The 14940-nt window shown below is 37.6% G+C and overlaps 1 protein-coding gene across 1 annotated transcript in view; it reads left to right on the top strand.

Annotated features, from left to right (window-relative positions):
* Nucleotides 1–14940, top strand: part of LOC124540563 (twitchin) — a 110366-nt gene that overhangs the window by 49236 nt on the left and 46190 nt on the right. Inside the window, exons 74-94 of the mRNA XM_047118239.1 lie at nt 118–259; nt 672–820; nt 1007–1164; nt 1903–2044; nt 2767–2906; nt 3388–3622; nt 4085–4291; nt 4913–5076; nt 5937–6072; nt 6546–6670; nt 7445–7601; nt 8334–8531; nt 8965–9224; nt 9745–9895; nt 10607–10888; nt 11230–11370; nt 12192–12350; nt 12537–12675; nt 13096–13259; nt 13644–13957; nt 14613–14880. Coding sequence (XP_046974195.1) covers nt 118–259; nt 672–820; nt 1007–1164; nt 1903–2044; nt 2767–2906; nt 3388–3622; nt 4085–4291; nt 4913–5076; nt 5937–6072; nt 6546–6670; nt 7445–7601; nt 8334–8531; nt 8965–9224; nt 9745–9895; nt 10607–10888; nt 11230–11370; nt 12192–12350; nt 12537–12675; nt 13096–13259; nt 13644–13957; nt 14613–14880 — 3831 coding nt within the window. The remainder of the gene's footprint in view (nt 1–117; nt 260–671; nt 821–1006; nt 1165–1902; nt 2045–2766; nt 2907–3387; nt 3623–4084; nt 4292–4912; nt 5077–5936; nt 6073–6545; nt 6671–7444; nt 7602–8333; nt 8532–8964; nt 9225–9744; nt 9896–10606; nt 10889–11229; nt 11371–12191; nt 12351–12536; nt 12676–13095; nt 13260–13643; nt 13958–14612; nt 14881–14940) is intronic.

Below are 14940 nucleotides of genomic sequence, written 5' to 3'. Positions count from 1 at the left end.
AAATTACTTTATCAATGTATACAATATAATTATCTATTTTTCAGTATACTAACATTAGATAATATATCCAAGAATATTTTTAAGAACTTTTTCAAATCAATGGCATTTTGTTTTCAGGACCATTGGTAGTGACTGATGTCCATGCAGAGGGCTGCAAAGTTAAATGGGAGAAGCCTGAGGACGATGGTGGTTCTCCCGTTAAGGAATACGAGCTCGAAAAGATGGACGTGGCTACTGGCAAATGGGTCCGTGTTGGCAGGTGAGAATCTGATACCATGACCAAATAATTAAAACAACAAATAAAAAATCGCTTGGCAATAAGTTTGGCATATTTCATGAATATTAAGATTTCTTATAAAACGATATGTAATTATTAATATTAAACCCTAAAATGCTTTAATGGACAATTGACTGATTTATGTTTACTATAGCTAAATATTGTGGGTTCAAATATGCACTGCAAGCACTATCATGATTATCCACCGACGCGCCTTAGAGCGGTGTGGTGGTATACGTTTTAAAACTTTCCTCGAGAAAGGATTTGTCCTTTTACAGGCTGTTGGAAATTAAAAACCTATTACATTTCCTTTTTATTCGATATTTGTTGAGATTTTTATGTATTTAGTAACATTTAGTCTTATACATTTTTAATCTAAATAATTAAAATTCAGAGTTGCCGGTGACAAAAAGCCATTGGAAATGGAGGTGACCGGATTGGAACCTGGTCATCAATACAAGTTCAGAGTGACGGCTGTCAATGACGAGGGCGACTCTGAACCCTTGGAGACAGAGAAGGCGGTCCTCGCTAAGAATCCGTTTGGTAAGTTTCTAGATATCCAAAAAATTAAAGATAGCCATATAGCTGAATCATTATACAATTTATTAGAATTTGTTTCATCCCTACAAGATGTTACTTATCAGTTATTTCAATACCTTAATACAGCTATCGGTATTGCTATACTGCAAGTTAAAATACTAGTATCATAACCTAATTTTCCATGTCCAGACGTCGCTGATAAGCCCGGAAACGTCGAGGTCGCAGACCATGACAACCAAAGCGCGGAGATCAAATGGGAGCCACCAAAATCTGACGGTGGAGCGCCCATACAGAAGTATATCATCCAGAAGAGACCAAAGGGTGGTGACTGGGAGAATGCTGCTGAGGTAACATTCAGACCCTTGGACGTTTTATAAATAACTAGGAATCCGCCCTGGCTTCACGCAGATACAAAATTCACAGTTTTTCAGTAATTTGACAATACAAACCGTTTTGTCACTGTTTCCTTACTATATCTTGCATCTATTATACATATAAACCTGAGGAAGGTTCAATCTATTGAAGAAAACTTCTTCAAAATCCGTTTAATTGTGAAGTGTAATTTTGAAGATCTAAGCATGCATCATGCGACTTTGTTTTGTACTAATGATTCTATTTTATTAATAAGTGGATGTTTTGAACTCAATTACGCCATAATGATTGAATGAAATTTGATTGATTGAATTCAATGAAATTTGGCAGAGATACTTTATAGTTTGAAATTGCACATAGGTTAGTTTTTATCCGTATTTTCAAAACATTTCCAACCCAGGCGAAGATTCAGTAATTATTAAATTTTTCATAGCGGTTGATGTGTGCAATATTTTGCCTTGTTATTTCGACTGGCAATATTTTATGGCAGTAAAAGTTGATATTGTATTTTATATCTTTAATGATAATAAGAGGCAGCAATATCTGTGTTTGTCCATTAGTATTTTAACTATACCAAAATTAAGAATATATATTTTTTTTACAGTAAAGGCAGGTTTAGATAATTCATAGATAATCGTTCATATTTTCATTTAATATAAATAATATCTTATGTTTGGTTTTTCTTAATACATATATAATATTGTTGTATTTAGGTACCCGGAACAGCGACGTCCGGAAAGGTAGAAGGCCTGCCTGAAGGCAGTGAATACGAGTTCCGCGTGATCGCCGTCAACAAGGCTGGTCCATCTGAGGCCTCTGAGCCAACAAAGATGACCACAATCAGACACAAAGCTTGTGAGTTTTCAATGTATTATTTATGCATGAAATGTAATATGAAGCAAATGAACCAGAATATCTAAGACTTATATGAATAGGTACATTTTAATTTGATTTTAATGATATACTCTATTTAAAATGCTGGAAAAGAGTATCTACTGTGTTTCTTGCCGGTTCTTCTCGGTACTTTCCGAAACTATTCTAAAGTTTTAGCTTTATGAGCCTACTACTTATGTTTATGGAGAAAAAGTAGGCTCATAAGACGAAGAATTACTAAGTAATAGAATTACTTACTCAATTTAAATTTGTTTTGTCAAGCAACAAAGCCATTGAAGCTGGGATGGCCCAGTGGTTAGAACGCGTGCATCTTAACCGATGATTGCGGGTTCAAACCCAGGCAAGCACAACTATATATATGTGCTTAATTTGTGTTTATAATTAATCTCGTGCTCGGCGGTGAAGGAAAACATCGTGAGGAAACCTGCATTTGTCTAATTTCATCGAAATTCTGCCACATGTGCATGTCCACCAACCCGCATTGAACAGCGTGGTGGAATATGTTCCAAGCCCTCGCCTTAATGGAAGAGGAGGCCTTATCTCAGCAGTGGGAAATGTACAGGCTGTTACTTTACTTACTTAGTTTACTTTAAGCAACTATATAGTAACTATTTTACCATTTGATTTTTAGAAACCTGTCTATTAATATTGTTCTCTGCTATAAAATACCATTTCGTTTTTAGTGAAGCCTCGTATCGACCGAACGAACCTTAAGGCGCTCGCCGTGAGAGCCGGCAAGTCGATCTTCTTCGATGTCAACGTTCGCGGCGAACCCGCGCCGAAGGTGCAGTGGTTCCAGAAGTGGAAGAACGAAGAGAAGGAGGTAATTTGTTAAAGAAACTAGTAATTAGCTTAAAAAAACATAACTGCTTTGTTGGTGAATGATGAAAGAATGGGTATAGTTTATGTTTTTTCAGTGTATTACGTCATCCAAAAAGACTAGCTATCTGAGATAGAGGCTCGAAATTTCAGGCATTTGTACCCATTGAATTATGGCATAAAAAATTGAACCGTTTGAAATTAGTACCCAAACACAAAATTATTAAAAAAGGTACATATTCCACTGCGATATGAAGGCATTTTGCCAATAAAGATTTATAGCTTATTCCATCACAGCACTCCAGAGTAAATTGGTGAATATATGTATTTGTGATAGAATCGAGGCGTTTCCTTCAACGCCAGAGACTAGATAAATTACAAACCAAATTTGGCGCCCCTTTTATTGAAATTTGAGCATATAACCTTCAGCTATGAGCTCAAAGAAACGTTTTCCGTTTGCATTACAAACCACAAATCTCTCGCAGGTTACCGAAAACGTAATCAATGTGGACTACAACACGAAACTGGACATCAAAGAAGCTGTTCGTGCCATGACCGGTACCTACCGCATCCTGGCGACCAACGAGCACGGCAAAGACGAGGCTGAGGTTGAGATCACCGTCCTCTCAGCCCCGGGCAAGCCCGGCGGTCCATTGAAGGTCACAGATGTCACCAAGAATGGATGCAAGTTGGCCTGGAAGAAACCAGAAGACGATGGTGGTAAGTGCACTAATGGAATATTCTAGTTTAATTAATAAATGTTAACGATATGATATGCGCCTTATGTTTACTTAATTATTTTATTTTGTCTCTCTTAAATTAATTTAAAGATGGGTCTTCTTAATCTGTTGTTATTTGTATACAGTCTTATTTCTAATGTATATTAAAAATATGCAGGTACAGTCAGAGTAAGAAAACCTTCGTCAGTTTTCAAATTAATTCCTTTATCAAGTCTTAACATCTTAGTACCTTTTGAATCTAAATACCAAATAATTGCGAAGCAATATGTCATTCTCAATAGGTAAATCAGATTATCGCTCATATTGAGCACACGAAAATAGATCTTAAGGTAACGAACCTGTTCTTACCCCGACTGTACATTAATAAAAAATACATTAAAAACACAAGTCAATGACACGCCAAAGGCAGAGACAAAATAATTTTTTTTTTTAACTTTTTCAGGCAAACCTGTAACCGGCTATGTGGTTGAGAAACTCAACAAGGCAACCGGCCGCTGGGTGCCAGTCGGCAAAACCGATGACACTGAAATGGAGATCAAGGGTCTGCAAGAGGGAGAGGAGTACGAGTTCAGGGTCAAAGCTCTGAACGACGAGGGAGAGTCTGAACCATTGAAGACTGAACACTCGATCGTTGCTAAGAATCCATACGGTGAGTTATGCTATAGGGCGAATTGTATTCAGCAAATTAGTTATTAGACTCCTCTACTGTGTTGGAATAATACAAAAACTCTCCTCACAATCAATACTTTATCTCTGAAGTGGTTCACGATCCTTCCAATTCGACGATTAAAGTAAGAATGACCATTTCTAGGCTTACGTGTAAACATTAAATACTAGGAGTATTTAATGTTTACACGCCCCTCCTCCGACTGTAGCAACATCCGGTTTCGATCCATTTTAAAAACAATTTATTTTAGTCAAAACCGGATGTTGACAATCAACGCAAATTGTAACAACTATTTAAATCGAATTATTTATGCTGATAATACTTTAATACATTAAAACAATAAAATATGATCATATTAAAATAAATATGCTAACAACTGTTAGTGAGAATGTCATAGCTTGTTCTAAGATTCTGCCCAACTGTTTATTGGCTGTACAAGTTGAAGAATTCATTCAAAACTTATTTCCTTATATACTTCTCGATTATTGTGGCAATATAGTTAGCCCAGATTTGAATTCACGAATTAGTTTTCTTTTCTACACTAGACCATCTCAGCTTTAAACATGTGTGTCGCTTGAGTTTTGATGATGATATCCTTCTCAGATATTCCCGGCAAACCGTCCGCCCCCACTCTGGAGGATTGGGACGTAGATCATGTGGACCTCAAATGGGAGGCGCCCAAGAACAACGGCGGAGCACCCATCACTGGTTACATCATCGAGAAGAAGGAGAAATACGGACACTGGCAGGAGGCGCTTGTTACTACGGTAGGTTTAGAAATAAGTATAGTACGACACAACTTAGATGTCGCATCGGCAAAATTCGTTAAACCGATCACATCCGAATTGAGTACGCTATCCCAAATTATCAATATTTATTTCTCATGCGAATATGATCTTTACAACAACGTATTAAGTTATAATATCATATGACCTAATATATGACGCGTCGATTTACATGCACTTGCTTTCTCTGACGCTTGAATGTATAGCGACGAATAGCGTCGAATGGCGCGATAGGGAGCTATTTCTATTGGTTGTGTAAATCGACAGTAATCGGTTTTATTTTCATTCCATTGCATTTTCCGATGCTACATCTAATTTGTGTCGTACTATACCATTTATTATGGATACTTTAGAGTTAGACTATCAGTTAATGAAGGACGAGAAGAACTGGGATAAATCTCAATAGCTTTTCATTTTCATATCTCGCATTTAAATCTATTAACTCCATGTTCTTCTATTATAAATATGATTTTGTTGAATAACATTACCGTTATATGTACTTATCAGTAAATTATTGTAAAAAAATGTATATCATATTATGAATAGAGTGGTTAGAAAGTGTGCATTTTAACCGATGATTGCGGGTGCAAATCCAGGCAAGCACCACTGAATATTCATGTGAAAACATTGTGAGGAAACCTGTATGTGTCTAATTTCCACGAAATCCGGCCACACGTGGAGCCACTGACCCTCATTGGAGCAGCGTGCTGGAATATGCTTCCACCCATCTCCTCGAAGGGAGTAGAGGCCTTAGCCCAGCAGTGGGAAATACACAGGCTGTTAATGTTTTGTGTTTATATAGTAGTATAGGTATTTGAGTTTGTTTTTGTATCTGTGCGCAGACGCCAGAATGCAAGGCCCGTGTCCCGGACCTCAAGGAGGGCAACACGTACCAGTTCCGCGTGCGCGCCGTCAACAAGGCGGGGCCCGGCGAGCCCGGCGAGCCCACGCAGCCGCACGTCGCTAAGGCCAGATTCCGTGAGTCCATGTCATATGCTATGGGTGATGCTACGGTGATAGTTTATAGGCAAGCAGATGTAGACCGTATTGACTAAGTGATTGACTTCATTTTAAATTGTTGTTGTCTGAAAGAAGTGATAACCATACACTCTCTTAGTATAAGTATATTAATGTATGGTTTTTAGTTGAAGTAATTGAAGACGCTTTTTTATTATGTATTTATTTTTAAAAATAAAACACTTCCTCAGATGATATACCTTGTAGAGAATTGAGGAAGCCCGTTTGTAAATAGGTACCACCCTCTCATTTCTCCAAAAAACGTCAATACCCAGTATTGTTGTCTTCCGGTTTGATAAATGAATGAGCCAGTATAACTACAGGTACAAGGGACATAACATCTTAGTTTATAATGGTTAATATATCTAACGGCTCCAATATAAAGTGATCATTTGTGTTTACTTAGTTATGAACTATTTCATTTTGTCCTCCAGTGAAACCTCACATCAACCGTGACAAGATGGTGGCCGTGCGTGTACGCGCTGGTACTACCATCAAGTTGGACGTTGACATCAAGGGTGAACCTCCACCGACCAAAACATGGACCTTCGCTAACAAGGTATTGTACAAAATCCGTTGAAATACTTCAATGTTACAAATAAACATTGCCCTTGCCCGACCTGTATCAGATGAAGCTGTGGCATTATTACGGTTATATAAAAAGTGTCTCCGGGCTAACAGTGTATCTAACAATATGTTTAGTAGCTCTTAAGTTGATATAGATTATTTAAAATTTTGTGTACTCTATGGAGCGACGTAGTCCAAGAAAGGACCAAGCTCCTTAAATTAAAGGGAATGTTACAAATAAAGATTTTCTGCACAAAAACGTGCAACAAGGTGTAACAAGCGCTAATACTTCCAATACTGATATCTCTATCTGAATTTGTAAACTAGTAAAACATTTTGTATCATATATAGTACATCAGTTATTCTACCGCCAAATAACAGTACTCAGTATTGTTGTGTTCCGGTTTGAAGGGCAAGTGAGCCAGTGTAACTACAGGCACAAGGGACGTAACATCTTAGTTCACAAGGTTGGTGGCACATTGACGATGTAAGGAATAGTTAACATTACTTACAGCGTCATTGCCCTTGGGTGATGATGACCACTTACCATCAGATGGCCCATATGCTCTTCCGCCAACCTATAACATAAAAAAAAAATTAAATATTAGAGCTATTGAATATTTAATACAATTCTAATAATATTTATTGAATACATTTATTTAGAATTAGTTTTGATTGATAGTAAACGTGCCCATTAAATATTTTAATGTTATTTAGAATGGTGCCCAGTGATTGTATAATAATAATTATTAAAAAATTTATTAAGGTCGTCGAGAACGGACCTGGAATCAAACTCGAGAACGAGGACTACAACACGAAGCTTCAGATCTTCGAATCCTCGTGGAAGAACTCCGGTATTTACACGCTTAAAGCTGAAAACGACTCAGGAGTCGACGAGGCTACGGTGGAGATCACTGTGCTTGGTGAGTATTACACACACACACACATACATACACATTTAGTGCACTATAACGCTAAAAAAATTGCAATTAATCTTAAAACATCTTGTCTTGAGTATAAGGCTTGTAACTTAGTGAACTCACTAAGCGGCATAAAAATTTTTGAATTTAGAATACAAATAAGATTACATTAATTAAATTGATTACAAAACTATCTGTTTGTCTGTATGTTTCTGTGCCAAACCACTGAAACGAATTCGATGATGTTTTTAGCGAACAAGCTCGATCTCCAAGAATATTTTTTTTGCCTGAAACCTGACAACCAAGCGAACGAAACCACAGGCGGAAACTAGTTTACTTTATTACACATACATTTAACTTTTTTTATCTTGCAGACAACGTGCATTTATTTATAATAAAGTGAGAGTATTGAGGACCTCGTTATTGTGTTAATCACTATAGGCTGTTCAGAATACTTGACTTTATGTCTTTTTATTTTGACGACCTCCATGGTCGAGTGGTGTGTACACCGGTTTTCATGGGTACGCCACTCTGAGGTCCCGGGTTCGATTCCCGGCTGAGTCGATGTAGATTACCATTAGTTTTCTATGTTGTCTCGGGTCTGGGTGTTTGTGGTACCGTCGTTACTTCTGATTTCCATAACACAATTGCTTCAGCTACTTACATTGGGATCAGGGTAATGTATGTGATGTTGTCTCACATGTATTATTATGTATTTATTCCCCCCCCCCCCAGACAAGCCCGGCAAGCCCGAGGGTCCGCTGGAAGTGTCGGACGTGCACGCCGATCACGTGAAGCTGTCGTGGAACAAGCCCAAGCACACGGGCGGCCTGCCGCTCAGCGCCTACGTGGTGGAGAAGATGGACGCCGCCACCGGAAAGTGGACGCCGGCCGGCACCATCGACCCTGACGTCACCGAGGCCACGGTCACTGGTCAGTTGGAAATTTATACAAATCCTCGATTTCAATATTGTAAATACGAAAATAACGCTGAAGCTACTTAGATTGAATTTGGGGTAAAGATATCTCGAGTCCCGTGGAAAAACATAGGTTTTTTTAAATTTCTTACTGATGAAATAAATTATTTTATTTATTTATTTATAATTCACATTTGAGGAGGTGAATTGGGTGGCGACAATAAGGAGGAATTTCTATTATTTTTAGCTCGGGTAAAGCGGCAGTTTCAGCTAGTTTATATAAAAATCAGCATAATTTCTGAGATGATGAGTTTTTATTTCGTAATGAAATTAAGCCTTCAATATTGGTCATAATATATTAGATTAAAATTAGTTCAATTATAAGTTTTTATTGTATCTTTCCTAAACATTACAATAGCACATGAATTCAAGTCAATGATTTTTCACAGGTCTTGAAGCTGGCCACACATACCAGTTCAGGGTCAAGGCCATGAATGAGGAGGGAGAATCTGAACCCCTCGAGACTGACCATGGCATCCTCGCCAAGAACCCCTACGATGTACCAGCGCCACCTGGCCTCCCGGACATCGTGGATTGGGACGAAAAGTCGGTCAAACTTAAATGGGAGCCTCCGATTAGAGATAATGGAGCGCCAATTACAGGATATGTCATCGAAGTTATGGACAGGGATAGAGGAGAATTCGTTAAGGTTAGTTTTAGAAATCTAGTTTGGGAAAAAATATTGTAATCGTCTAATTTTGCTTTAATTAGAAAAAATATATAATTTAGTAGTAAAAAGAACAAACGAGAACGGTTCACGTGATGGTAGGTGGTCTCTTAAAAATTAATAAAATTTGATACTTGCACTATTCTTTTTAATTGTAGCAAGTTCACATTAACTTTTGAACTCAAATCATGACAATATAGACGAATTATTGGTGACTGGTGGAAAAGTGTGTAAGGTACCCTTATTTTTTCCTTGTCTGCCAATAACAAAATGTATTCCTCATATTTCGAATAAAATTTTGAATTTAATTAGTGAAAGAATGGACTCAGACTTGTACAGGAGATTCACTGAACTACATGTTCTGAGAACTTAATAATAATAAATAAATAAATATTAATTATGTAATACTAACATAGAATAAGTTAAATTGTATACTAACAAATATGGACTAATATCTGAAAATAAATGAATTATTATTATTATTATTATTATTATATTTCAGGCCGCTGAAGTTCACGGCAACGTATGTCAAGGAACAGTGCCAAAGCTCGAAGAAGGCAATCAGTATCAGTTCCGTGTGCGAGCGCTCAACAAGGCGGGTCAGTCCGAACCCTCGGAGAACACGCCCTGGCACACCGCTAAGCCACGGTTCTGTAAGTATATTTATCACTACATATTATAAAACTACTTCTGACCGCGTCGGTCTATACGTTCGCAATAAACTCCAAAAGTACTGAACGGATTTTGGTGTGGTTTTCACTAATAGAAAAAGGGATTCATAAGGAAGGTGTAGGTATATAATTTATTAAGGTTTTTTTGTAAATTAATTGAAATAGAACGACAATTGTGAAACATATCGGAAAAAGCAACAAATAAATATACAACAACAACAACCTGTAAATTCCCACAGCTGGGCTAAAGGCCTCCTCTCCCTTTGAGGAGAAGGTTTGGAACATTTTCCACCACCCTGTTCCAATGCTTGTTGGTGGAATACACATGTGGCAGAATTTCTATGAAATTTGTCACATGCATGTTTCCACACGATGTTTTCCTTCACCGCTGAGCATGAGATGAATTATAAAGACAAATTAAGCACATGAATCAGCGGGGCTTGCCTGAGTTTGAACCCGCAATAATCGGTTAAAATACACGCGTTCTAACCACTGGGCCATCTCGACTCGAATATAAATAAAATAAAAGTAAAAATAAATAAAAGGTAAAAAAAATAATCTTATATCCACACGAGCGAAACTAGAAATTATATCATGTTTGATGATTTTTCAGTCTTTAATAAGGTTCTTAGTTTATGTATTAATTTTACGACAAAATTTGATTTGATAATTATCAATTATTTTATTTTACAGTGAAACCAAGGATCGATCGCACAAACCTCAACCCTATCAACGTCAAAGCTGGTCTGCCAGTGTCCCTCGACATTAAGGTCTTTGGAGAACCACCGGCAACCGTCACCTGGCACTTCCAGGGCCAGGAGCTGTCGAACAGGGAGAATCTCGAGATCATCAACGTTGATTATAATACGAAATTCTTGATGACCAAGAGTAAGAGAGCGAACAGCGGCAAATATATCATCAAAGCCAAGAACGAAGTCGGTGAAGATGAGGCAGAAGTTGAGATTACTGTACTTGGTAAGTTTTTGATGAAATTGCATCGGATTTTAATGCGGCTACATTCAGTAAAAAGAATAATCTAAAAGAAAGACTTGTGTTATAAAAAATGCATATCATAGTAAAGAAAGAAGTTGTGCGTTTTTTTCTCAATCTAAAGGTGTATATAACATTATATTGTACCCTAATGAAGAGTCGGGTAACAAGTGCATGTGATAAATATTACTATTACTGATATAGTTTATGAAAATAGAATTACTCCATCTCAAATTGTTGGCATTTGCTGTTACAAAATAAATAAATTATAAATGATGAAGAATTATGTCAGAAATTACATTAGTTAACACATTTTATTTCCTCAGGAAAACCAACCAAACCGCAGGGACCATTGGAAGTGGCAGATGTCACAAAGAATGGTTGTACTCTGTCGTGGAAGAAACCAGAAGACGACGGTGGATCGCCCATCGAATATTACGAGATTGAAAAACTTGATCCGCTTACTGGTGAGTTTTTTTTTAAATTTATAATCTTAGAATTAATTATCTTCTTATTTTATTTAAAATATTTTTTTAACGTTAGACATTAAATCTGACGTTGCACGATGTCAACTGACGTATGTACGTATAGTACGACACAACTTAGATGTAGCATCGGCAAAATTCGTAAAACCGATCACATCCGAATTGAGTACGTTATCCCAAATTTCTCATGCGAATATGATCTTTACACAAACATAATAACTTGTAATATCATATGACCTAATATATTCGTCAATTATACACGTCGACATGGTTGGTTGACGCGAGATTCTATAGAAACGAATAGCGTCGAGTGGCGCGATAGGAAGCTATTTCTATTGGTTGTGTGAATCGGCAGTAATCGGTATCATTGCATTTTCCGATGCTACATCTAAGTTGTGTCGTACTATATATGACTAGTATATGAAGACTTCAGAATTATTTTTCTAACATTTAATTCTGAACTAAAATTATTATAAATATTTATCACATTAAAAGTATAGACAATTATGATATATATAATAAATAGAATACGATATTCAAATCTTATTATCATTATCGGTGTTGACGGATACGGATTTTGCAATATGTGTATTTACCGCAGTTGAGTGCAACGAGATTCATTTTTTATGGCATAGTATGTACAGACTGGCAATTTTAAGAGGATACCACTGCTATACATAATGAAACTAAGAAATGTTAATCCTTCCTCACATCACCAATACGCCACCTACCATAGGAACTAAGATTTGATGTCCATTGTGCTTATACAATAAACTCGTCAATAATTGACATTTCGTTTACAGGACAATGGATACCGTGCGGAACAGCCAAGGACACGAAGGCTAACGTTACCGGCTTGCAGGAAGGCAAGCCTTACAAGTTCCGTGTGAAGGCCGTTAACAAGGAGGGCGAATCTGAGGAATTGGAGACCGAGAAACCGATCATCGCTAAGAATCCATTCGGTGAGTAATCAATTAAGTGGACAAAACTAGAAATAACACAAGGAGTAAACTACTAAAGTTAAAATTATTACAATGAGTTCATGATGTTAAATATTGGGCAATTTGTTTTTCTCGACTTTTTGGTTCCCCAACAAAAACTCCTTATTATTTAAATTTATATAATTAAATGATTTTTGATTTCTCCAGATGAGCCCGGTAAGCCCGGTCGTCCAGAACCACGTAACTGGGACAAGGACTTTGTGGAGTTGGAATGGAGCGCTCCCAAAGACGACGGCGGTGCTCCCATCACTGGATACATCATACAGAAGAGAGAGAAGGGAGGAAGGTGAGATAAATATTCCTTTTAATTGTTAGAAATTTATGTTCTGTCTTTACAATGGGGGCTCCATTGTTAATGTATTTTCTAAAAATAGAAATTTATCAGATGAAAACTTTTGTTTTTTGGGTGAAATTTTGATACATCTATATTAATATATGGGCAATGAATATCAGCTTCATGGATTATATTTAAATCTTCTTAATATATCTAAAATGATATCAGGTTTTTTATCTTTTTTCTTGTAAACATAAGGCTATCCGAGATAAGACCAAATTTTGACTATGGATTAAGGTTCAATAGTAAAACAGTCAATTATTCTGTATTATTAATGTGTGCCACAATTGAGAATTAATTTAACCTAACATGACAGAACGATCTTGAGATTTAGTATTGAATAATCAATAAGATTGGTCTTCCCCCGCACAGGTCGTGGTCGGACTGCCTGCGCACGTCGGGCGACCGGCCCACGGGCCGCGTCACGGACGTGGAGGAGGGCCACGAGTACCAGTTCCGCGTCATCGCGCTCAACAAGGCGGGCCAGTCCGAGCCCTCCGAGCCCAGCAAGTCTGTCACTGCCAAGCCCAGATTCCGTGAGTTTGATTCATATAAGCATATTGGTGGTAGGGCTTTGTGCTAGCCGGTATGGGTTGGTACTACCCACTCATCAGTTATTCTTCCGCCAAATAACAGTACTTAGTATTGTTGTGTTCCGATTGGAAGGGTGAGTGAGCCAGTGTAACTACAGGCACGAAGGACATAACATCTTAGTTCCGAAGGTTGGTGGCACATTGACGATGTAAAGAATAGTTAATATTTCTTACAGCGTCATTTTCTATGGGTGATAGTGACCACTTACCATCAGGTGGCCCATATGCTCGTCCGCCAACCTATACCATAAAATAAAATAAAAAAAACTGTCCCAAATGTATTATGTAATCTGGAGGAAAAAACTGATTTTCTTCTTTTTTCCTCAGTGGCACCCAAAATTGACCGCAAGTTCCTCCAAAGCCGCAAGGTCAAGGTTGGCCAAGTGCTCAAACTGGAGGCTGACGTCAAGGGTGAACCAGAACCTACCATCACCTGGACCTTCAAGGACCAGCCTCTCAAGAGCACAGAGAGGCTGAAGATCGAGAACGCTGACTACCACACATCTTTCGTCCTGCAAAAGGTGACGAGGGAAGACAGTGGAAAGTACGTGGTGACGGCTAAGAACGAGACCGGCACTGATACCGTTGAGATTGACATCTCAGTGGTCAGTAAGCCCGCTAAGCCTAAAGGACCTCTGAAGGTTTGTATTCCATTATATTCCTAGTATCAACTAGCATTGTTGTAAACTTTGTTGAAGCCCATTTTGTTTTGTATAAAACTTTATCCAATATAACTAGCACGTCAATTATTTTAACGCCCCCATCAATTCAATGAACAATACACGAAGACGTAGCATAAGATAAAGCTACTCATAAGTTCTAATATTTTATATATACTACTATGTATATTATTAATATCAAAAGATATACAAAAGACCTATATGTCAGATGTAATTTATTAAGGATGATTAATAGAGAAAAATACTTACATTGAATTTTATTTACCGTTATGTTGTACAACCGTTACTAGGGATCACATAAGCTTACTATTACTCCAAGTTTGGAAGTGAATATTTCGTATATGATGTCTTTATCATTTTAAAGTAATAGAAACATTATTTTATGCGTTACCTGTATTAATATTATAAATGTGAATGTAACTTTGTCCATCTGTCTGTTTTTCAAGACCAAAACAATAAACCGAATTTGATGAAATTTGGTGTGAATCAATCTTGAACTTCAAGTAAGGCTATGTTTTTCCTAACAAATGATAACCAATAATCTAAAACGCGAGCAAAGCCGCGGGAGAAAACTAGTTTTTATATAAGTAACATTTTTCTTTCTTTGTCAAATTAGGTATCAGACGTTGTAGCAGATGGTTGCAAACTTAAATGGGAGCCACCGGAAGACGATGGTGGTGAACCAGTGGAGAGCTACGTCGTTGAACGTATGGACACTGACTCTGGTCGCTGGGTGCCGGTCTGCACCACGAAGACTCCAGAGGCTGATGTCACTGGCCTCAATGAGGGCAAGGACTACATGTTCAGAGTGAAGGCTGTGAACCCTGAGGGTGAGAGCGAGCCGCTAGTCACGGAAACCGCCACCACTGCCAAAAATCCTTACGGTGAGTTTTCCAACTTTGTTTACCTTATATTTATCATTACATATATATTTAAATAAATAG

This window comes from Vanessa cardui, chromosome 25, assembly GCF_905220365.1.
Source record: "Vanessa cardui chromosome 25, ilVanCard2.1, whole genome shotgun sequence".
Classification (NCBI taxonomy): domain Eukaryota; kingdom Metazoa; phylum Arthropoda; class Insecta; order Lepidoptera; family Nymphalidae; genus Vanessa; species Vanessa cardui.
The sequence above is the reverse complement of the archived record's forward strand: the minus strand, read 5'-3'. Positions and strand labels throughout refer to the sequence as shown.